The following is a 24861-nucleotide window of genomic DNA, read 5'->3' on the forward strand; positions in this document are numbered from 1 at the left end:
CTTACCTTATACCCTGCTCCACCGCTCTCCTCCAGATGTTAAGTATCATCACTTATAATACAGGGACCTTAATGCCCCGTACACACGTGCAGATTATCTGAAGACTTTTGTCTTCAGATTTACCTTTTCTATGTAGTGCAAGGGCCTGCCGGATTGCATACAAATTGAAAGTGTTTAGGTTTGACCTCATATTATATGGTTTTGGTAAGTCTGCAGACAAAAGTCTTCAGATAATCTGCACGCGTGTACGGGGCATAACTCTGTATGATATGCTGAGGAGGGTGGAGTGCGACCAGTGCTGAACATCTCCACCCACAGAACAGGGCATCAGGTGGAGGGGAGTGGTGGAGTGGGGTATAAGGCGAGCTGTTCGCATCTCACAGAGCAGGCTGCGGGGGTCTGATCCCAGTGCTGGAGGGAGGTATAAGGAAAGTATTTACTCCTCAATACTCTGCCCTTAAGCCTAGTACACACCATGAAAATATTGGATTAATAATGGTCTTTTTTTTTTTTTTTTTGGATGCTACTGTCATATTTAAAAAAAAAATTGTTCTTGTAAGACCGAATACAACTTTGCAAGTCATGTATTGTACTGTAATGTATTCTTTAGTTTCTGAGCATGTGGGGTCTTGGTCACAGGATTTTTTTTTTTTTTTGTACAAATATACTAATTTCAAGAAAAATGTTAATTCGGTTACAAGAAATGTTCATGCTTTTCCCTTCAGATAATTTCGCATGAAATGACATGATCACCTCTCGAAAGCTGTGTACTAACAAATATATTATTGGACGATGGACTATCGCTCTGAATGTGTTTTTTTTTTTTTGTCTGATATTCTCATCGTGTGTACTAGGCATTAGACTAAACAAGGAATTAACCCTTGCAGTGGAACCTGGAGTTGGGCTTTTACAGCCCATTCAGACTGATGCAACAGGATTTTGTGGGGCGACCTGTGAAGTCGCGGCGCGACTTGCATTGCACGGACTTCATATAATTGAAGTCAATGCAGGTCGCCTCCAGATCACCCCAAAGTAGTACAGGTAGACCCCAAAGTAGTAGACCCTTTTTCTAAGTCGCGGCGACTTGTGTCGCTCCTATTAGAATGGGTCCTGTACTATTCAATGGCGAGCGACTGACCGCGACTTGTCAGGCGACCAAGTCGCGCTAGTGTGAATGGACCCTTAAGCTGGCCATAGATTAATTGAAATGTATCCAGTTCAGCAGGGACTGGATGAATTTTCAATCTACCTATGGCTGTTCCCGCTAGAGAGAAGTCAGTTAGATAATCTTTTCTCAAATGGGAATTTTGGAAAGTTTTCACTAGATCAGTGCATGCAGCCAATCAGCTGCATTGCTCAGAGTGTATTCTGAGAGCTCAGGAGTCACTGTCAGAAAACAATAGAGCTGGGGGGAGGATTCCTCCATCCACCTTGATTTGTGGAGATGGGGGAATCTGTTTGTTTCATCTGGTTTCAGCATGGTTTAATGTAGACCTCAGTAGACTGTTTCATCTATGTTCTCCCCTGCATGCATCTATTTCTATTTTTCGTAAATAAAAAAAGATTGTTTAAAAAAATAGGAAAGCTTTCCAATATATGAGCATCATCTATGTTTTTAGTTGCATGTGTTATCTAGCTTCTGGGGTTTGTCCCATATTGGCTTGATCTCCTGGCATTTGTGGCCACATTAAATATGATATTGATTGGGCAGTCTAGAAATGTGGTCTCCACTTTGGCATGTGCATGGTGTCACTGTTCAGACAGAACGGTGCCTATTGCAATCAAGTTGCTCTGTCAAGCAGAAAATGTGACTATTTTGTGTGTGGCCAGCTTTAGAATTAGTGTGAAGTGGCTTTTTCAAGGCAGGGAGCGATCAGATGAGAAATGTTTTGTACGGAAAGCCTCACCGCTTTTCTTAGAAAATATACTGCCTAGCATATAAATGAGATGGAAAGTGCCAACAAAGAGACAAGGTTGTTTTATCAAGCATTTATTCTGCAGAAATGTAGACAATGAGGTGCAGGTTACGTTCTTCATCTTCTGTAGGCATTGCCTGATTAAACAGGTTTTATTCATTTGTCTTTTCGTTGTTGATGTTCCTCCAAGTTGTATTCTGATTACAAAAGAAAATTTACATAATAATGAAAAGTTTTCTTTTTCTTTCTTCAGCAGTCATACAATAAAACTGTGATTTTATGACATGATGTCCACGTTTTACAACTTGACAAACTAGTATACACTCTGAGATCTTCAGATATCCCATAAGACGGTAGTCTCAAATTTATATTTAATGCCTAAACTGTTTTTTTAATTTTGAATAAAGTATGGAGTGATTAAAACCCTTGTCAGGTTTTTTTTGCTATCTCGGTTCCATTGGAGAAATTTTCTCTTTTACTTGCTCTCTCGTAGACACAATAGGAAGCAAGAGGAAATCTCTCCAAAGTGAGGGAAGATCCACAGTCTCCTTTACAGTATACCTTCTGGAAGATTTCTTCTCTAATCCTGTTCTGGGACAATTCAAAATGTTGGATTTTCCCTTACTTTCAGTACTAGTGATAGTGGTCACTAAGACCAATAGAGGCGGTAATCCCTCCAGTGGGGACACAGTCAGTGATAAAAACTGACAGGAGGTCCTGTCCCAGATCCATCCATTTTGGTCCCCGAGTACACTGCTTAAAGTGGTTGTAAACCTCAGTCATGAAATCTGAGCAAAGCACATATATCTGTAATGTTAACTTTTTTCTCCCTAAAGCTCTAAGTGTAGTTTCTCTCTGGTGCTTTGTTCCTCTATCAGCATGAGTCACTTCTGGGAAGACACATGAGATAAAATTTGTGTTGGGAGGGGGGGAGAAAGCTCAGCGCACAGCTATTCACAACAGCTGTGTGTTTAGGGGGGTGTGTGCCTCTCCTCCAGTCAGCTCTCACACAGTGTCTGAGACCTATAACTGCAGCTTTCCACCTCCTTCTCCGTGATACTGAAAAATGCAGGAGGTTTTTCCTCACAAATCTGCCAATGACAGCTGATCACATGATGTAAGCAGAAGCCAGTTATCTGCTTTTTGTTACCTATCAGAGGAGGTTCATGGCGTGATGGCTGAATAAGAGGGGACTGCATAGACTGTATAGAAGTGTTTACTGAACTTAAAGCGGAGTTCCACCTAAAACAAAAAAAAATACATAAAAATACCCCCGGGACAGTCAGGGCTAGTGCATTCCACAATGGAATAGCCTCTGAACTGTCCCGGGTTGCACTTACCTTTTAGAAGAAATACTTACCTTGAAAATGTATTGTCCAGCGCTGCCATCTCAGTTGTGGGCAGCTGAAGCCAGCGTGATCCTCTTCTGCGTCCTCTTCGGTCCCACGATGCACTGCATCGGCCCCGCCATCACTTCTGGGGCTGCACCGTCATCCCTGCACAGCTTCTGGGCATGCCCAGAAGCTGTCTAGCAAGGTATGACGCGCCTGCACCGGAACTGACGTTGGGGCTGGTGCAGGCGCATTGATTCCTGGGAGCGATGAGGTTCAGCTCCCGGGAATCATTGCAAGCCAGGAAGTGACGACTCGCCGTGGCCGCCGAGGGAGAAAGAGGAAGTAAGGTAAGTATATTATCTTCTAAAACAAGGTAAGTAAAAAAAAAAAATTGTGATTATCCATTTGTTTTTTAGGTGACCCGGAGCAAGAAGATGGACCGAAGTTACATTTTAGGGTGGAACTCCACTTTAATGCAGTGATCTCTCTCCTTCTGGAATTAGTCTGGAATTTATCTGAAGTTTTCCTTCCTCTCTCTGTGTTGGAGATTAGTGGAAGTGGAGCCGTTGGTCTCCCCCTCCTTTCCTGCCCTTTTTTTGGTCCCCCCCCTCTTTTCTCGGGTTGGTTTTGAGTTAATCCTTGATGTTCCTGGCTACTAGTGGCTATCTGACCTGATCGATAGGAGTACCTGTGACTCTCTCCGAAATTGCTATTATTCTCACAAATTAGCTCATCTGAACCCTCTATCTAATCACCCCCGAAGAAGCCATAAGGCAAAATGCGTCGGAAGGGGTCTCGTCCTCTTCACATCTTGGCTTTACTGTGCTATGTAGCTGATTTGAAAGGGGAGGAACCCGTAGCTTTGAGGGTGTTATTATGCGTTACCTTGTACAAAATGCAATATCGTCGTTTGAATTTAGGAAATATAATTTTTCAATGACTTGAATTTTTAGTCCCGGTTCACACTAGGGCGACCTGTGAGGCGACCTGGTCGCCTCACAGGTCGCCGCAGGTCGCCTCCCATAGGGAAGCTGCGGACCCGTTCTAATAGGAGCGACACAAGAAAAAGGGTCCGGAGCTTCTTTGGGGCGACCAGGAGGCAACCGCCATAGACTTCAATGTTATGAAGTCCGTGGCAGCCGCTCCGAGGTCGCGGTGCGAAGTAGCGTCGCCCCTATGTGAACGGGGCCTTAATTATCAATGTTTGTAATTCAATAAAGAAAATATTTTACTAAATGTATGTGTATTTGTTTATAGTAGCACTGAAGGGGGAGGTCAACACTTGTAAAGTCCCGCTGTTTTCTGCTCTTTTGTATTTTTATTTATAATTGGGATGTGGTGTGGACGTGATTGGCCAGGTCATCGATTTTTATTTTTTTTCCCCCTTCACGCTGACAGTGTGAAAGGCACATTGGTCCAAGCATTTGCCCACCAATGGCGCTTACCAGTGCCTATCAGTGCCTCATCATCAATGTCACCTAACAGTGCTACCTCTCAGTGCCGCCTATCAGTGCAGCCTCACCAGTGCCCATCAGTGCAGCTTCATCAGCGCACATCAATGAAGGAGGAAAAATTACCTGTTTGCAAAAAATTTTAACAAACTATGAATTTATTTTATTTTTTAACATTTTTGGGCTTTTTTGTTTGTTTAGCAAAACATAAAAATACCCAGTGTTGATTAAATATCACCAAAAGAAAGCTCTATTGTGTGTGGGAATTTTTTTTTTTTTTTTTTTTATATGGGTACAGTGTTGCATGACCATGCAATTGTCATTCAAAATGTGACCATGCTGAAAATTGGCCTGGGCAGGAAGGGGGTAGAAGTGCTCAGTAGGAAAGTGGTTAAGGGATGTCGCCTCCAATTCAGGTCCTCATCTCAATGGATGTGATTTGGATCCGACATTACAGAAAGATTACCCAGGCATTCTCTGAAGTTGCGGAAGTCACATGGCAAAGTCGCACTGTAAGTCACGTGACTTTGTGGTCGCACCAGTGTGACCCGAGCCTTAGCCTAACTTGTTTCGACTGTTAAGGCTACGTTCAGATCTAGGTGTTGCTATTTTATAGGCGTTTTTCAGATGTTTTCCAGGCGTTTTTACAAGCTTTTTACAGGTAAAACGCCTGTAAAACGCTCTGTCACCTTTCCAGCGTTTGCATTAAGTCTATGGGGCAAAAACGTCTGTAATCTGCCCAAAAAGAAGCTCATGTACTTTTTGGAGTGTCGGGCGTTTTGCTTAAGGCGTCGGAACGCTCAGATGTGAACAGGGGCCATTGAAATGAATAGGATTTGTCTTGTTGGGCGTTTTTTGAGCTGATCCTTGGAGCTGAAAAACGCCCCGAAAGGCCTACATGTGAACTTGGCCTAAGAAATCACTTTGAGTGGTTTGAACCCATAAATGTAAAATATTGATAAGGAAATGCTGGAGATTGATACACCCTGAAGAAATATCTGTTCTTGACGAAACATCCATTATTACTATAAAACCATTTGGTGCTGAGCTAGTGATCCCTTTGGGCTTCTTGTGACCCTTGAGAAGTACTTCAGATGATAACCCGTGACCCTTGAAAAGTACGTATGGCCATTTAAAACAAAAAGGGTGAAACTAGGAGGTGCAGATGTAAGCCAGGATCCCAATGGTTTTGTCTACAGATTTTAGGGCAATGTAGAAAATTGTTTCAACAGCACTAATGCAGAGATTGCCATCTGATATATAAAGGTTGAGAATTCCAATTAGCGATGGTGCTTCTTATATGTATGTATTCTTTTTAGTTATATCAGTTTTGCAAGAAAAATAATTTAATTGTTAGATACGTTTTGTGAGGAATACATTTGCAGAATTAACTGCCAATGCGTATTCTTTTCACAGCATGTTACCATTACGGTTTCACTTGAAAATCCTCTCCGACAGTTCACCGTCTCACCGTGGCCTTTAAGTAGGGAGTTGGCATAACAACTAGACACTAAGCAGATCTCTAATGGACAAGTATGAGTTCACCTTTTGTTTACTGTTTAATTCTCAGCACTTTCTTTAGGGAGCATTTGCAGAGGCATTTGTAGGCACTAGAAATATAGAAGAGTGGTGCTAACATTATGATATCCAAATACAGATGTCTGAGCTAATACAAAATATAATTCTGTTGCATGTACTGGAAATCTATTGAAATTGCATTTGCTAGAGGCTGCCAGGTTCTTGATGTGTTTACATCCATGGACCGTTCTCCGGATCATTCTCAGCATTTGAGTCACACTTAAAACTTGAATAAAACGTAGTATATATATATATATATATATATATATATACAGGGCTTGACAAATGTGCCTAAAATCTAGGAGCCAGCTAAAAAAGTTAGGAGCCAGTTTTTTTTTTTTTTAAACTAACAACCAAGCTTTATTTAATAAAACGGATACTAAATTTACACATAAATACGACTAGAACCCCACTCTCCTCTATAGCGCAATTGGATGGAAACAGACTGTCTCTTTCCATCCGATGCCATCTGATCCGATCCACGGGATGGATAGAAAATAGAACCACCATCCATCTGTTTTTGGCCGACAGGATCAGATTACTGCTCCATAGAGGAGAATGAAGGGTCCGATCAGGTCTGCCTGAAAAACTGACAGGCGGACCTGATCAGACAGCCCGTGTGAAAGGGGCCTTCAGCTGTGGCTGTGGCATGGCGATGAGGAAAAAAAAAAAAAAAGATGAAGCCTGCAAAAACTTCCCTCTCATCTCCTCTTGGGAAGGAGATGGGAATGCATTGAGAACAGGCAGTGGAAACAGTCATTACTCCCGGCCACCACAAGAGGGCGCCAGTTCCCCATTAAAAGCCTCTCTCATCTCACAGAAGAAGGCCGAAAAGCCGGGGCCTCAATTTTCGGACGACGCGGAAGTCCGTGCACTCGGGGAGGAGGTGGGGGCGCAAAAGGGACAGGACACCTCCTGCAGGGCAGCTCAGGCGCCAGGTCGCTAATTCTAGTCGCAAATGCGACCTGGCGCCCAGGGTTTGTCGAGCCCTGTATATGTATGTATGTATGTGTGTATATAATACATATACAGAGGTATAGGTAGGTAGAATGGTATTTAATCATAGTAGAGTCACACTTACACTGTAGAAACACCATGTTTTATTGGGAGTGTCTTGTACATAGACCAAGCGTGCAATGTGTAGAATTGCAGTAACTAGTCACTTATGTTAAGTTTAGAAAAATGGGAACACATTAATGGTGGCTACTATTACTATTTTAATTAATGTACTTTGAGCATGGTCCAACTTTGTAAAAAAAAAAAAAAAAGCCTTTAGAGTTTTAGCCACTTTCAGTGTGGGCCAATTCTGATATTTGTCACATACAGTGGGGAAAATAATTACTTGATCCCCTGCAGATTTGGTAAGTTTGCCCCTTTTACAAGGAAATTAAAGGTCTATAATTTTGATCATAGGTGTATTTTAAATGGTAGAGGCAGAATATCATCCAAAAATCCAGAAAAAACACATGATACAAATGTTATAAATTGAGTTGCAGTTCAGTGAGTAAAAGAAGTATTTGATCCCCAAGTAAAACATGATTTCTTCCTTGGTGAAAAAACCCTTGTTGGCAAGTACAGAGGTAAGACATTTCTTGTAGTTGGTTACCAGGTTTGCATACATCTCGGTGGGATTTTTGTCCACTCGTCTTTACATGAATTTTCTATAGGATTAAGGTCTGGTGACTGGCTAGGGCACTCCAGTACCTTTTTTAATGTGCTTCTTTTTGAGCCACTCCTTTGTCGCCTTGGTGGTTTGTTTTGGGTCATTGTCATGCTGAAGACCCATCCACAACCCATTTTCAGTGTTCTGGCTGAGGGAAGAAGGTGCTCATCCAAGATTTTTCAAAACATGGCCCCATCCATTGGCTCCTCAATGTGGCAAAGGTGGCCTGTACCTTTTAGCAGAGAAACAGCCTCAAAGTATAATGTTTCCATCTCCGTGCTTGACTGTAGGGAGGTTCTTATGGTCATAGTCAGCATTTTTCTTCCTCCAAACACGGTGAATCGAGTTATTGCCAAAGAGCTCAATTTTGGTCTCATCTGACAGTGACCACAGCACTTTCTCCTGATCCTTTTCTGAATCATTTAGATGTTCATTGGAAAACTTCAGACAGGCCTGTAAATGTGCCTTTTTGAGGAGGGGGACCTAGAGGGCACTGCAGGATTTCAGTCCATGGTGGCTTGTTGTGTTACCATCGGTTTGTTTGGTGACTGTGGTCCCAACTGCCCTGAGATCAATCACAAGCTCCTCCCGTGTAGTTCTGGTCTGATCATCCATTTTTCTCATGACCACCCTTACCCCATGAGACAAAGTTTGCATGCAGCTCTAGACCGAGGGCGATTGATGGTTATTTTGTAGTTTTCCCATTTGCAAATAGTCGCTTTAACAGTTCTCACCTTCTCACCAAGCATTTTGCCGATGGTCTTGTAGCCCATTCCAGCCTTGTGCAGGTCTACAATCTTGTTCCGGACTGCCTTTGACAGCTCTTTGGTCTGGCTCATGATGGTGGGTTCGAATGGAAGAAAGACAGGTGTCTTTTATACACCTATTAAGTTGTCGTTCGAAGCACCTTCTTAAATTGACAGGACTAACCTGTTTACCACTGTAGCCAGTCTGTATGAGCCAGAACTATTGTTGGTTGGTAGGGGATTTAATTTATAACCTTTCTATCATGTGTTTTTCTGGATTTTTGGTTGACATTCTGTCTCTATCATTTAAAATACACCTATGATAACAGTTATAGACCCTTCATTTCTTTGTAAGTGGGCAAACTTACAAAATATGCAGGGGATCAAACCATTTCGCCACTGTAAAGAGTAATATAATCAATCAGTTCATATTTAAAATCTACACTCCTTGTGCGTGCGTCCAATGTGCAATACTAATCACTTAAATCCTCCGCTTGTGATTTGCACTCCACCACTTGACTCTGAAAGCAATAAACACTCATATGAATATAACAAGTGACCTCTATTTTTAGAAAAAGGTCAAGGAACACTTGATGGCACATAAATCCTTCTCTCCTGTGCCATGCCATTCTGTAAGGATATTCTTATTCAGTGGTACAGTTCCTCTCCTCCAAACTGACAAGAAGCAGACCAAAACCAAAGAAAGGAATTCTATGTAGGGGTACACCTCATTTCCTCCAAATGAATTGGGGACAGACAAAAAACAGAAAAAGTGCTTAATTGCGCAAATGTTTTTAAAATGCCCAAAATATAAACAATGATTGCACTCACATTTAAATGTGCCTCTTGTGGCACCACAGATTGCTACCAAGTTTAGCTTGGATACGCAGCTGCTCTGCCTTAAACCGGCGTGCTTTCCACTGGGCGAAAATGATGTCCATGCAGCCAACTGGAAGTCTCACCTCCTACACATTTTATAATAATAATAATAATGAGTGTTAACCACTGGAAGATTTACCCCCTTCATGACTAGGCTATTTATCCTAACTTGCAGTTGTGCAGTCATGCAAAGCAGTGCCCAAATAAAATTATTTCCCCCCCCCCCAAATAGCTTTCTTTTGGTGGTATTTGATCACCTCCTGGTTTTTTTTTCTTTTGTAATTATTATTATTTTTTGCGATATAAACAAAGTCCGACAATTTTGAAAAAATAAATCTATCTATCTATATCATATATATATATAATTTTGATATAAAACAAATCCAGTAAAAAAATTTAATTTACGGTATATATAAATTTAGGCCAATATGTATTCCTCTACAAATTTTTGGTAAAAAAAATCCCAATAGGCATATATTGATTGGTTTGCACAAAAGTTTTAGCGTCCATAAACTGTGATTTTTTTCTTTCTTTTAATACTAGTAATGGCGGTGATCAGCAACTTGTAGCGGAATTGCGATATTGTGGCAGACATTCTGACACTTTTGACACTTTTTGGGGACCACTGACACTAATGCAGTGATCAGTGCTAAAAAAATGCACTGTCACTGTACTAATGACATTGGCTGGGAAGGGGTTGACAGGGGCGATCAAAGGGTTACCTGTGTGCCTAGCCAGTGTGTAACTATACTGTGTGGGGTACTTTTACTAGGGGAAAAGATGGAATTTATTCCCTGGTTTGCAGGGACACCCATTCCATCCCTTCCCTCTTGTCAGTACAGCGATATGCCATGTTTATAAAGGCAGATTCCCGTTCTGTCTCTCTGCCAAACAATCGATGGGTGCCGGAGGACATCGGGTACCGTACACCTGCCGATCGGCTTCTGCTGTGTGTAATCTTCCTACTCAGAAGAGTTGGATCACGTATATACACTGCTCAAAGTGTTTAAAGGAACCCTTTGAAAACACATCAAATCTCAATGGGGAAAATATCATGCTGGATATCCATACTGATATGGACTGGGTAATGTGTTGGGAACGAAAGGATGCCACATTGATTGATTGAAATTAAAATTATCAACCTACAGAGGGCTGAATTCAAAGACACCCTGAAAATCAAAGTGAAAAAATGTTGCAGCAGGCTAGTCCATTTTGCTGAAATTTCATTGCAGCAACTGAAAATGGTACACAGTAGCTTGCATGGCTCCCACATGCTTGTATGCATGCCTGACAACGTTAGGACATGCTCCTAATGAGACGACGGATGGTGTCCTGGGGTATTTCCTCCCAGATCTGGACCAGGGCATCACTGACCACCTTAACAGACCGAGGGTGCAACCTGGCAGCCTTGGTCGGACCAAAACCAAATGTCCCAGAAGTGTTCTATTGGATTTATGTCAGGTGAGTGTGGGGGCCATGCAGTGGTATTCATCCCTTTATCCTTCAGGAACTGGCTGCATACTTTCACCACATGAGGCCAGGCATTGTCGTGCATCAGGGGAATCCCCGGACCCACTGCACCAGCGTAGGGTCTGACAATGGGTCACAAGGATTTCATCCCAATACCAAATGGCAGTTAGGGTGCCATTGTCTAGCTTGTAGAAGTCTGTGCATCCCTGCATGGATATGCCTTCCCAGACCACCACCACTGACCCACCACCAAACCGGTCATGCTGAACAGTGTTGCAGGCAGCATAACATTCTCCAGACCCTTTTACGTCTGTCATATGTGCTCAGGGTGAAAAGCACAGGGCGCCAGTGATGGACCTGCCAATTCTGCTGTTTAATGGCAAATGCCAGTCAAGCTCCATGGTGTCGGGCAGTAAACACAGGGCCCACTAGAGGACTTTGGGCCCTCAGGCCACCCTCATGTCTGTTTCTGATTGTTTGGTCAGAGATATTCACACCAGTGGCCTGCTGGAGGTAATTTTGTAGGGCTCTGATTGTACTCATTCTGTTCTCACTTGCACAAAGGAGCAGATACTGGTCCAGCTGTTGGGTTAAGGACCTTCTACAACCCTGTCTAGCTCTCCTAGAGTAACTGCCTGCCCCCTGGAATATCCTCCATGCTCTTGAGACTGGGCTGGGAGACGTAGCAATCCTTCTGGCAATGGCATGTATACCTATTGGTGCGGTCATCCCTGCCAGGGAATTTCAGTCCTAGGATTCAGTTTTCTGGCTTGTACATCTGGAGGCACCATCTGTTTGTCCATGGTTTGACTCCCCTTCTCTCCCCAACTCTCGGTGGGAAGAGTTGCATTCCCAAGAGGAGGAAGGATTTTTCTTTCATGCTATGTTATCCGTTGGAACAGTCAAATTGACGTAGAGAATTATTTAGTGGTTATGTGAGAAGATTCTAATTATGGTATCAACTACTCATATCTGCTTCTCCTGATGAAGCCAACTACAGATTTTGCGAAATGCGTTGAGATTGACAAGGCACAGATTGATAATCACATAGTATTAGAATGTCAGAAATAGATGAAGTTATATTTTGTAAGTACTTATATTTAATTTTTCATTGATGAATTTATATTAATATTTTTTCATGATCTATTTTTATATTTATTTTTTCATGTAATACATTTATGTACTTTTAATGCCCGTTGTCTGTCTCCTTAAAGTCCCGTTTGCCTCTAGTCTCTGTCCTAATGGCTTGTATTGATGTGCATTTCTGGAGGAGTTGGACTGCCTGTGCAACCTCTATAGGGTCCAGGTTTCGTCTCAAGCTACTAGTAGTGACCCTGACCCTAGCCAAATGCAAAACTCGTGAAAAACAGTCATAAAAGATGAGTAGGGAAAATAAATATCAGTGGCCTCAACCTGTAAGGCCCATTCAAACTTGTGTGACCTAAAAGTCACACAATTTTGCTACTTTGTTTGCTGCGGTTTTGACTGGACTTGAAGCGATGCCTATGTCTGTGGACCTCAAAAAGCATCAAAGTTGGACCAAAGTAGTGCAGGAACTACTTTGAAGTTGTTGCAACTTGAAGTCGCACAGATGTGAACGGTTTTCATTGGAAATCACGGATTATGACTTGTCATGCAACGTTGCTGTCCCAAATCGCAGGACAGGTCGCACAAGTGTGAAAGGGGCCTAAAACCATTCCTGTTTTTGAGGTCATCTCATTGTTGCCCATCTAGTGCACCTGTTCATTTCATGAACCCACAAGCAGCTGAAACTGATTAACAACCTCCTCTGCTACTTAACTGACCAGATCAATATTCCAGGAGTTTGACTTGATGCTATACTCTGATTAAAAAGTGTTCCTTTCATTTTTTTGAGCAGTATATGTGGTTTGGTTCACAGGTGCCACCATGTAGCAGTAAAACTGCTATAGGGCGGAACCCTAAGTGGTTTAAGTGAGTACTCACTGACCTCTGCAGATAAAAGCACATTGGAGCAATTCATCTGCAAATTCACAGCAGAAAGATCTGAAGTCATTGTTTTAGAAGTACAGATCTCCCTTTTCCCTCCCCTTCAGGGACACAGCTTTGCAATTTTGTTATCTCTAATATAAACACAGACAAGACGATCCAGGGAGATTGAGCGTATTGAGCTGAGCTGCTGAGACAACCACTCCAATGCTTCTGCTATGAATTTTGGGAATACATTTCCCCACAGTGCCTGCACCTACCAATGGCTATAACGTAGTGTGGGCCTGTTGTAAAGTGCTTTTACTGCTTATTAAGAATATGGGAATACTTGAGTGCCCACCCTTAGGTTTACTTAAAACATGGGATTAAAAAAGATACAGAGTAAAATAATAACAGCAAGGTTCCTTTTTTTTTTTTCTCCTGCCACACAAGGAATATCCCTCCTACAGTAATGTCAATTGCCCTTTCATGGCTGTACATAGTGAGGGTCAGTTGGCAAATGTTTAAAAAAAAAAAAAAAAAAAAAAAGAGTTGCTTCACCTGTGGAAGTGAGTCTTCTCTCTCCTAACCTCTCTAACCTTTTACCTGAGTCACGTTGCTTCCTGCACCTTCCACTTTATCCTTTAGAATACCATGTAAAATGGCTACAAAGCTTGACTGTGTTCTGTTCATATACTTACCATACAACAGTGTTTCTCAACCTTTTTACAGTCAAGGCACCCTTTATAAATGATGGACAATCTCGAGGCACCCCATTCTAAAATGTAAAAACCATTCTAGTAATCGTTTTAGGCTGGGTTCACATTGGATTGTGGAGCAGCTCCCAGCAGGAGGTCCGGTGCGTCCCGTTCACCGTTTTCAGGTCCGAATTTTTGGCTGAATTCGGACCTGAAACAGACCAGAAGATGTACACGAACTTCCTGCAAACTGTCCCGGAGATGTGTGGACCGGCTCCATTGAGAGCTGGTCACAGGCTTCTTCTGACATGCGAATTGGATGCGAGGAAGCCCACATCCAATTCGCACCAGTGTGAACCCAGCCTTACGTAATGCAGCAACATCCACACAAGTAGGACAGCCAACATTGGAGGTAATTTTATTCTTCCAAAGCAAATACACTTTTGCAAACTGGTACTGACTAGTATTCCTCTTCTCCATCACTCAGCTAATGTTACCCCAATGCTGATGGAGAGAGGCAGGGGAGGGTCAAACAAGAATGCTATGCAGGCGACTGACATCCTACATATTAACCGATGATGGCATTGGTAGATAGAAAGTTGTAATGGTGCACAATGAAAACCTGTGTCTTTGGCTGGTATACAATTTTTGGACAATTTTTAGGCATTTTGCCAAGGCACCCCTGAAGAAACCTCAAGACACCCTGGTTGAAAAAGGCTGCCATACAAAACAAGATGATGTGTCTGAACTTGTATTGCTAAAATCAGACTGGTGCACTGATATATAAATTAGGAATGTTCTATGCACTGTTAAATAATAAAATAAGATTGATAGGCAGCTTAAATTAGACTGTTGTTCTGTGCAGATACTGATTACTATAAATCTGTGTGAAATTATTATTGATTAAATTGATGCAAAATAAATTGCTTCTGTTTTCCTGATGATTTTCAGTTGGACAGTTAACCACAAGGTTACAAGTGACTTGTATCTGCTACTTGGCTAATTTAAAATGCCCGAGTAGGCAACGCTTCTTTTTATATTTGTACTGTATGTGAGCGAGACGCACACAGACTAGCACCATCTAAGTTAGAATTTTGTGCACCCCTGGAGTTTGGAAACTTTTAGGGTATACTTCACCAAGAAACCTTATTACTGTAAGAAAAATCAGTTTGGAAGAGTCATTTGTTTATTTTTAGTCATTGTTCTATTTGAGTGCATTACCCCAGTTGTAAATAGAATGTTGGAACTGTACTGTATCGGCAACTTGTCTTTTAGGGTTATTTATTAAGTTCATTGGGACAGTAACAAAATAATTCACTCACTTATGTGATCATATAGCAGAACACGTGTACAAAGGGCGAGGCTTCTCCCCGTAGATGTACATTATATTGGATGCTCATGACTCTGGTATCCATACAGATGAGGGCCCTTGCTCCCTCCCAAGGATTCAAGACTTATGATGTCAGTACCCAGTCAACAGATCTTTACCTTGACATTTATTCATGGCTTCTCTCTCTCGGAAGCATCCAACTGCTTTCACCCTGAGCTCCTTAGTTTCAGGAAAGGTTCCTCTGTCCATCGGCAGTCTATATGCAACTCATATCAGATCTTTTGCTTACTCTGTTTTTTGATGGATAAGTCCACCCTAACACTAAAATCCCTGCATCTATAGACCTCCATGATCTAACACTAACCTATCTAACCTTGTAAAGAAAAAAATCTGTATACTTACCTTTTTTAACCACTTAAGCCCCGGAAGATTTTACCCCCTTCCTGACCAGGGGGTATTTTGCGATTCGGCACTGCGTGACTTTAACGGACAATTGCGCGGTCATGCGACGCTGTATCTAAACGAATTTGGCGTCCTTTTTTTCCCACAAACAGAGCTTTCTTTTGGTGGTATTTGATCACCTGTGCGATTTTTTTGATCACGCGCTATAAACAAAAAAAGAGCGTAAATTTTGCAAAAATAGCAATATTTTTCAAATTTTTTTATATGAAATTCCCCCCCAAAAAAAAGTAAAAATCAAAATTTTTTAACATTTTCGGCCAATTTGTTTTATGCTACCTATGTTTGGTAAAAAAAATCGCAAAAAGCGTATTTTGATTGGTTTGCGCAAAAGTTATCGCGTTTACTAACAAAGGGAAAGATTTTTGTCATTTTTGTTGTTTTTTTTTTAACGCGTAATGGCGGCGATCTGCGATTTTTTTTTTGCGGTACTGCAACACTGCGGTGGACAGATCTGACCCTTGACTGACATTTTTGCCACTTTTGGGGTTACCAGTGACATTTCTACAGTAATCAGTGCTATACATATGCACTGTTACTGTAAAAATACACTGGCAGTGAAGGGGTTAACTTTTTTTTGAAAGGGAGGGGCTATGTGTGTCCCTAGGGGCGTGCTTTCTACTGTGATTGGCTGTGGCTTCAGATGTATGAAGAGTGATCAACGGTTCTACATAGTAGAACCGTATGATCATCCTTCATACACAGGGGAGAATGACAGGCAGCTTGTTTACACAAGCCGCCTGACTTTCTCCCTCTCCCCCGCCGATCGCAGAGTGACCGGCGGACATCGGGTCCGACGGTCACACGCGCGGGGGGGGGGGGTCCGTGAGCGCGCCTCTGGCGGCGCACGCTCGCTCCCCTCCCTAGACCCTCACAAGCTAGTGACGTAGCCCTACGTCACTTTGCCTGTGAGGGGCTGACCGCTGTCGTAGATAGTCGTGCGGCGGTCGGCAAGTGGTTAAAGCCGTTTGAACCCGATCCCACGCTGAGATGTCAGCCGTGGCTTCGCTGTGGAGGCGGATGCAGAGGACACATCCGACAACAGAAGTCCCATAGTAAGTCTATGGGTGATGTCACTCCTCATTCATTTCACAGACATTGGCTGTGTCCCGGCTTAAAAAAAAGGATGTATATTGATTTCTTCTTTACAGGGCTAGATAGGTTAGTGTTAGATCGTGGAGAACTATAGATGCAGGGATTTAAGTTTTAGTGTGGACTTATCCTTTAGGCTCTCTTCTCATTGTACTATGGGCTTTCACACAGGTTGACTAATGCCAACGGAAATGACTTGGTACTGATTCAAAAGATCTGCTGAATTAAAACTTTAAATCTTCTGCAGGATGGCAAGAATAGGCTTGAGTGTAAATACTAGGGATGCACTAATACCGAGTATTTTTATAGAGTTTTAGAGTACTCGTACCCGTAAAAATGCTCCCGCTACTGAAACCGATACTTTGCGGTGTGATTTTTGTCTGTACAAACTGAATGGCCGCAAATCACACTGAAAAGAATCACATGCGATTTGAACAGGAAAGCAGTGCATTTCCTGTCTGAATGACATGTGATTTCCCCCACCTCTCCTGTGTGTGTGAACCCAGTAAAGAAAACCAAGCACAATGTAGTGCAGCAATAGGCAATTTAAAAAAAAAAAGTATATATAAAAACTCACAAATTAGATTTCTAATCAAATCCATATCTGCAGTGTCCCTGTCCAACCGATGATAGCAAACCCGGCCACTGGAGGAGATGTCTGGCGGTCCGCCCCCAAGCTTGCCCTATACCACAGGAGTCCCAGTACTTCGCTTTTTCACTATTAAAACCGCCTTGAGCTAGTAAAGAACTCAGGAGTATCTGCCTCTCACATTACTTCTGGTCCACTGTCTGCTCCGAGACGCTCTACGTGTTACATCACGTGACTTCTTCAGGGGTACCGGTTTGCTTGTTTGTCTTGTATATTTATATGTTTTGACAGGACTCCAGTTACCCGCTCAAAAAAAATAAAATAGGCAAACAACCAGTCCGGTTCCCTTGGAGAAGTCACTTGATGTGACGTAACGCGCAGGGCATCTCAGAGCACAAAGCGGACCGAAGGCAGATTCTGCCAAATTCTTTACTATCTCTATGTGGTTTTATTAGTGTATTGATGTAAGTGGCATTTTTTATTTCAATAAATCTGAGATTTTTAATTACTATACTATGGGAGACACTGTATCTGCTTTATAGTAACGACGTCTTAAAGGGACCAGTACCCCAACTTGAGCATTCCACCTGGGAGGAGACAGAGACAAACATCCTACGAAGGGTGTCCAAACTATGCATTGGGACATTACCTTATCACTATTATATACACATTGTTGATGTGCTTTGTGATTCACTGGACACCTATTTTATTTCACTTTTGCTTTATTGTTCATATATATTATTTGAGATGTGAACTTTGAATATGGTTGTGGCATGATCCTATGGTTATAGACTGCGCAACTCTATTCATACTTCTTTATCTTAATATTGTGGGAACACATTAGGTGTTGCAGCAACCGCTTGAAAACTTTTCTGACTTTAATATTAGTTATTTCACATTTATTGTACTCTTTGTATTTTCAGCATCATCAGGTAGCGCAGGGGTCACTATCCATTCATTTTGAATAAACATGTCATACTTGCCTTCTCTCTGCAATGGTTTTGCAAAGAGCAGCCCTGATCCTCATCTTCTGGGTTCCCTGCCAATATATTTGGCTCCAACTCTTTGACGAGTGCCCCCATAGGAAGCCGATTCCTGTAAAGACACGTGTGTGGGCTCAGTCCTGAGGTGCGCTGCCTGCATTTTATAGACATGGACAGGATGGCTCGGCCTCACCCAACGCTGCCTCATCACAGGATATCACTTCTATCAGTCTGCTCTGTGAATAGGGAGATAGAAGAGAGAGCTGCTGCTTGGAGGCACATCGTTGGATCAAAATCAGGCTTCGGTAACTGTGGTGAGGGCTGGTGGGGGGAACCTGTGGCACAGTTTTTTTACCTTTAATGCAGAGAATGCATTAAAGTGGTTGTAAACTCTTTCATATACCTAATAAAGTAGCTGACCTGACACAGAGATGAAACAAATCCTCCTACATAAGTTGTATCTCTTTAGCTGCAATCTCCTCTTCTCTACATCCATTTAAAGTCCAGAATTTATAAAGCTTGTCTAAGCTCTAAGGGTCCTTTCACACATACAGTCCGTTTTTCACCCATCCGTTGACGGATGAAAAACAGACATCAATGCATCTCTATGTAAAAACGGATGACAACGGATGATCATCCATTAACATCCGCTTTCGTCAATGTCCGTTTTTTGGAATGGATGAATGCCCTATTTTTCATCCGTCAAAAAAATTATTCGGATGAAAAACGGATGAAAACAGATGAAAAACGAATGGAAAACTGATACATTTTGACGTGACTGAACTGATGAACTGAACGGACCATATTTGTGAAAGGGGCCTTAGAAGAAAAAAAAAAAGGGACGGAGAGCTGAAATTACACAGTGCAGAGCTTAGTTAGAGCTGATTGGAGGGGAGGGACACAACCCCCTCTACACAGCACACAGGAACAGAGCTGAGGCTGTCAATCTGCTGGAGCTTCCTCCCTGTCACCATTTTTCTCTTGGTGTCAGGAAAACCTTGCCAGAAGCAAGCAGAGGAAGGAAGCATCAGACAGAAATGACACTTCATGCTCTTGATTGAGACAAGTACACATAGACCTTCGAACTGGAGATTTAGGGTACAAGGGGTCATATTTAGTTATTTTGAGGGGACAGCAAATTTACACTGTTATACAAGCTGTACACTCACTACTTTACATTGTAGCAAAGTGTCATTTCTTCAGTGCTGTCACATGAAAAGATATAATAAAATATTTACAAAAATGTGAGGGGTGTACTCACCTTTGAGAGATACTGTAAATATACAAGATGTTCTTTATAATAGTACTGAGCTTTAGAGTATGGTTTGATATAGTATAAGGAGTAATACAAGACTGTAAAGTAAATTTCGTTTTGCTGATCTTTTTCCTTTTTTGTTTAATGCTTATGTTGCAGATAATTTAAGTGACACCTTGGAGAAGTTGAAGTTAAGTGGATCTGACTGCACATCTGACAAGCTAGATGGATGTTTGGAATGTCTGCTTCAGGCACTTGGTCAAAATAGTAAGTTCCAGAATCATCTTTCTACTAATTACATGGCAGCAAGGGTGTTTAAATTGATTTTTCTTGTGATGACGGAAAAATTCTACCAGCCAGAAGTAGAGAAGCAGCGATTTTCAGAAATAATCCATTTGTTTCGATAAAACCCTTCAGGTAAAATATACAATATAAAATAATATAATCAGCAATATCCATTAAACTTGTAATCCTGCTGTCCAGTAAAAAGATCCGATACAGCGCTGAGTACAACTTGCAGATAGAGCTACTTTATTTATTTTTGTTTAATTCCTTGGCGAAAAAAAAGAATAAAAATCAATTCAGCTTGGGCTTTAGTGTCGGTTCACACTAACGCGGCACGACTTCGGGGGCGACCTGTGAAGTCGCGGGCACTGCGACTTCGGCGCGACTTGCACGGACTTCATATAATGAATGTCTATGCAAGTCGCCCCGAAGTAGTACAGGAACCTTTTTCTAAGCCGGACCGACTTGAGTCACTCCTATTAGAACGGTTCCCGTAGCACAGAATGGACCGCGACTTTTCAGGCTGACCAGTCGCCTGACAAGTCGCGGTAGTGTGAATGGAGACTTAAAGTAAATTCATTTTTTTGCCATGCAAAACCTGACATTCTTCTGTAAAATTTCATATAATTTTAAGCACCTTGCAATCTCTGTGATAGCTAGTTGTCCAGTTATGAGGCCGTAGAGCAGCCTCACTCCACAATGCATTATCCACCATGTTTAATGCCTGGAATGAGATTTTGAGGTCAGTGTGTGAGGGGTGTCCTTTTCTTCTATCTGAGCACACATCATCTTCGTTTCTGCAAAATTTGCATTTGTTTCATCCATGCACTGGACCCTTGTCACAAATGAGCTAGGGGAACATGGGAACATCCAGGAGGACTTTTGAACCCTGAGATGTACAGTGTTTTTTGAAGAGCAACAGTTTCCACTGGTATGTCCTTTAATGAATACCATATTGATTCAGTTTTTCCTCTAGTTGACACTTTTAGGAAAACTGATTCATTTTGGTCAGCTTCAGGGATGTGTTTGTGGACATTTTTTAGGTACAGTTGTGCTCAAAAGTTTGCATACCCTGGCAGAAATCGTGAAATTAAAAAATGGAAAATATGACTAAATATGCTAAAAAGTATTTTATTTAAGGATAGTGAATATATGAAGCCATGTATTATCACATAGTTTGGCTCCTTTTTAAATCATAATGATAACTGAAATCACCCAAATGGCCCTGATCAAAAGTCTACATACCCTGGAATGTTTGGCCCTGGTACAGATACACAAGGTGACGGACAGAAGTTAAAATGGCAATCAAAGGTTAATTTACCACATCTGTGGCTTTTTAAATTGCAATTAGTGTCTGCATATAAATAGTCAATGAGTTTGTTAGCTCTCACGTTGATTCACTGAGCAAGCTAGATACTGAGCCATGGGGAGCAAAAAAGAACTGTCAAAAGACCTGCGTAACAAGATATTGCAACGTGTATAAGGATGGAAAAGGATATAAAAAGATATCCAAAGCCTTGAATATGCCAATCAGTACTGTTCAATCACTTTTTAAGAAATGAAAATTTCAGGAATCTCTTGATACCAAGCCAAGGTCAGGTAGAAAGAAAGCTTACAGCCACAGCTGCCAGAAGTGTTCGGGATACAAAGAAAAACCCACAGGTAACCTCAGGGGAAATACAGGCTGCTGTGGAAAAAGACAATAAGGTTGTTTCAAGGAGCACACTAGGGTGATACTTGAACAAAAATGAGCTGCACGGTCGAGTTTCCAGAAAGAAGCCTTTGCTGCACCAATTCCACAAAAAAGCCCAGTTATAATATGCCCGACAACACCTTGTCATGCCTCACAGCTTCTGGCACACTTTAATCTAGATTGATGAGACCCAACCATAAGCCCTACATTTTGCAAGGGGTCAACGAGGCCTAATGCAACATGAATACCATCCCCATTGTGGTGGCTCACCGATGTTTTGGGGGGTGTGTGAGCTCTAAAGGCACTGGGAATCTTGTGGAAATTGATGGCAAGATTAAAGCTGCATGTTATAAGAAAATATTGGCAGACAATTTTTTCATTCTTCTGCATGAAAGCTGCGCATGGGATGCACTTGGACTTTCTAGCATGACAATGACCCAAACCACAAGGCCACATTGACCCTCTAGTAGTTACAGCAGAAAAAGTTGAAGGTTCTGGAATGGCCATCACAGTCGCCTGAGTTTATTATTGTCAAACCATTCTGAGGAGATCTCAAATGTGCTGTTCATGCAACAAGACTAAAGACTTTGCATAACTTTGAGGAATTTTGCCTAGGCGAATGGGCAGCTGTACCACCTGCAGAAATTTGGGGTCTCTAAGACCACTATTACAAAAGACTGAATAATGTCATTGATGCTAAAGGGGGCAATACACAGTATTAAAAACTAAGGGTATGCAGACTTTTGAACTGGGGTCATTTAATTTGTTTACTTGTTGCCATGTTTGGTGTTATGATTGTGCCATTCTGTTATGACCTATAGTGGAGTATGAATCCCATTAAAAAAAAAAAAAAAGCTCCGTTCACATCTTGGCGTCCTGGATCGCTGGTGGAACCCCTGCGATTCTGCCCACGATTCTGAATCACGGCAAATCACGGGACACCCTTGGGGTTCTTGTCACTTCCAATAGCACCCCAAACGTGGTGTGATTTTGCCGTAATTGTCACCCAACGAATTGCGGTAAAATTGAGCAAATAGATTTGTGGGACGCCTGTCACCCAAAAGGAGTTCTTTGCCATGATTTTGGGATTTGCCATGATTTGAGATCGCAGGTAGAATTGCGATCTGGGATGCCAAGATATGAACGGAGGCTGAATGTGTTTTGCCTGCGCACTCATGTTGTATTTAAAAATGGTGCATATATTACCAAGTTTCCAAGGGTATGCAAACTTTTGAGTACTACTGTAGCATTTACCACTAGCATGGTGGCAACACTAACCCCTGTAATAAATACCAAGGGTAGAATTCCAAAACAGTTACTTGCATTAAGGAGAGCCAAGACCTGTTTTTATAAAAGGAAGAAGTGCATGCAAAGGACTGTACAAATATAAAGGTGAGCTTTTAACTCCTCAAGGCACCTTCATATACAGCAATCCCCCGCTACATCGCGGTTCAGTTTTTGCGGTCCCGGTAATTTGCGGTTTTTTTTGTAATGTTATTTTACTATATAAATCATTAAAAATGAAAGATTTTTGTGTTTTCCATAGCTCTTGCTATGTCTCTTAGTATCTTTTATGTGTTTAAATGAGTTTCTATTGTTAAAAGTGTGTTTAAAGACCTTAAAATGCTTTTACAGGTACAGTGACAGTAAAAAAAAAACATGCCTACAATGCATTTTAATAGGGTCTTTCTATTTCGCGGAATTTCACTTTTCGCGGCTGGGTCCGGAACGTAACCCCCGCAATGGAGGGGGGTTTACTGTACTTGTTATAAACCTCTGTACCAGGTCTTAATCATCCTTTTGGTTACATTACTTAAAGAGGAGTTCCCCCTGGAGAAAATAAAATTAAAAGTCAGCAGCTACAAATACTGTGTATGTGTGTATGTATATGTATGTATGTGTGTGTATATATATATATATATATATATATATATATATATATATATATATATATATATATATATATATATATATATATAATGTATGTATGTGGTAAGAGCATCTCATATAAGATGACAGGAAGTCTCCCACGGTTGTGCATAAAGGGATAAGCCAGACAAAACCGACATAGTGTAAAACTGCTTAAAATTTTTATTTAAAAAACAAGAGATACACCTACAAGCATCCAATAGACACATTCAGGGAATACAGATTTAGATGGCAATTCTGACGTTGCTGATGCGTTTCATCTCAGTTACCCCGATTTTTTGTCATCTTGAGTGTGCCATTGGCTGGGTTTCCTCCACTGCCCAATGAGAACCCTCTCAATGGCAACACCTGGGAGATATGACAGCCCATCTGAAAATCATGGCCCTGCTGTTAGGCAGCCAAGGCCCACTATACTTTACCTAGCACCTACCTGCTGGGGGGCTACATCTATATAACAAAAAAAAAAAACTATTATTTACATTTTGATAGCACTCTGGTTATCATTAATGTCATCTTATTTTAACCACTTGCTGAGCGCCCAACGCAGATTTACTGCAGCAGGGGGGCTCAGCTGCGCATAATTCCGTAGTTCTATGTGATTATGTGCACGCGGTCTCAGCAGCGCCCCCGTTCCGCTGGAGCTGCGTGCTTTCGCTCTGATTAGACACAGCGGGAGCCAGACCGTGGGAGGAGCAGGCATGATCGCCGCCGGCCTCCCACAATCTTCAGGGAAACTGACAGGAAAGCCGCCTGCTTTGTTTACATTTTATATCGCGGCTCTTCTGTCACACAGGCACAGTGAGATTGTGTGTCTCAGCTAAGCTGAAACACCGATCTCTGTGTGCCTTTCACAGAGCCTTTCCCCCCACAGTTAGTAAGCACAATTTAGGAGCACACTTTACCCCTTGATCACCCCCAGTATTAACCCCTTCCCTGCCAGTGCCATTTATACAGTAACCATGCATATTATTTAGCACTGATCACTGTATTGGTGTCACTGGTCCCCAAAAATTGTCAGTGTCAGATTTGTCCGCCACAATGTCGCAGTCCCGCTAAAAATTGCTGATTGCCGCCGTTACTAATAAAAACAAAAAACAATAAATAAAAAGTCCAAAAAATCTATCCCGTAGTTTGTAAACCCTATAACGTTTGTGCAAACCAATTAATATACGCTTTTTGGAATTTTTAAAAAAAAAATTTATTGGAAATGTTTTATAGCAGAAAGTAAAAAATATTATTATTTATTTTTTTTTTTTCAAAATTGTCGCTCTTTTTTTGTTTATAGCGCAAAATCTAAAAACCGCGGAGGTGATCACCAATACCACCAAAAGATTGCTCTATTTGTGGGGAAAAAAATTAAATCAATTGTATTTGGGTACAGCATTGCAAACCGTGCAATTGTTAGTTAAAGCAACGCAGTGCCGAATCGCAAAAAATGGCCTAGTCATTAACCACTTACCGCCCGCCCGCCGTCATATGACGCGGGACGGTGCGGCTATTATCCTGGGCGGACGTCATATGACGTCCGCAGGAAATGCAGGGCAGGCGCGCGATCGCGGTCGCG

The 24861-nt window shown here is 41.8% G+C and overlaps 1 protein-coding gene across 2 annotated transcripts in view; it reads left to right on the forward strand.

The window, feature by feature from the left end:
• The window catches only part of RAP1GDS1 (Rap1 GTPase-GDP dissociation stimulator 1), a 226473-nt gene that overhangs the window by 55636 nt on the left and 145976 nt on the right, over positions 1-24861 (forward strand). For both annotated transcript variants that reach the window (XM_082244132.1, XM_082244133.1), the window contains exon 2: positions 19550-19657. In XM_082244132.1, coding sequence (XP_082100258.1) covers positions 19550-19657 — 108 coding nt within the window. The remainder of the gene's footprint in view (positions 1-19549; positions 19658-24861) is intronic.

This window comes from Pelophylax lessonae (assembly GCF_965119305.1).
Source record: "Pelophylax lessonae genome assembly, chromosome: 1".
In the NCBI taxonomy this organism is placed as follows: Eukaryota; Metazoa; Chordata; class Amphibia; order Anura; family Ranidae; genus Pelophylax; species Pelophylax lessonae.